This window comes from Penaeus monodon, chromosome 28, assembly GCF_015228065.2.
Source record: "Penaeus monodon isolate SGIC_2016 chromosome 28, NSTDA_Pmon_1, whole genome shotgun sequence".
In the NCBI taxonomy this organism is placed as follows: domain Eukaryota; kingdom Metazoa; phylum Arthropoda; class Malacostraca; order Decapoda; family Penaeidae; genus Penaeus; species Penaeus monodon.
The window spans coordinates 35,603,578-35,603,979 of NC_051413.1; the positions used below are offsets into that span (position 1 = coordinate 35,603,578).

The window sequence follows — 402 nt, forward strand, 5'->3', positions numbered from 1 at the left end:
TAAATACACTGAACCCACATACAAACACATTTTTCCGAGCGAGTCCCAGCTCGGACTCCGCCTGGAGGGAAATGGAATCTGTCAGCGGCTCCGACCGTTGTCCATTTCCCCCGCGGCATGAGCGTCAGCCGTTCGGTCTCTCACCTTTACTCTGGACTTGGGACCTTTTTCGGTCCTGCCGCGGCTCTGGCGGTGCCTTGCCCCCACCTGCGGCATGTCTCTAATCCTCTCCTTCCTTCTGGCTCGCCCGCACTCCGCTGGAAGCGCCTGCAGGAGATGGAAATGTGAGGTTGCAGCGGAGGTCACCCTGGCGCGCTTTTTCTCCTGTCTAGGAGTCAAAGGATTTCGGGCCGAGGGAGGAGGTCTCCTTCTCCTTGATTCCCTCAGTTGTCGCTCCATTCT

At 58.2% G+C, this 402-nt stretch overlaps 1 protein-coding gene across 1 annotated transcript in view; it reads right to left on the reverse strand.

Moving 5' to 3' along the window:
- LOC119591192 (sporozoite surface protein 2-like) overlaps positions 1 to 402 on the reverse strand; it is a 28,154-nt gene that overhangs the window by 16,518 nt on the left and 11,234 nt on the right. The window contains exon 6 of the mRNA XM_037939904.1: positions 145 to 267. Coding sequence (XP_037795832.1) covers positions 145 to 267 — 123 coding nt within the window. The remainder of the gene's footprint in view (positions 1 to 144; positions 268 to 402) is intronic.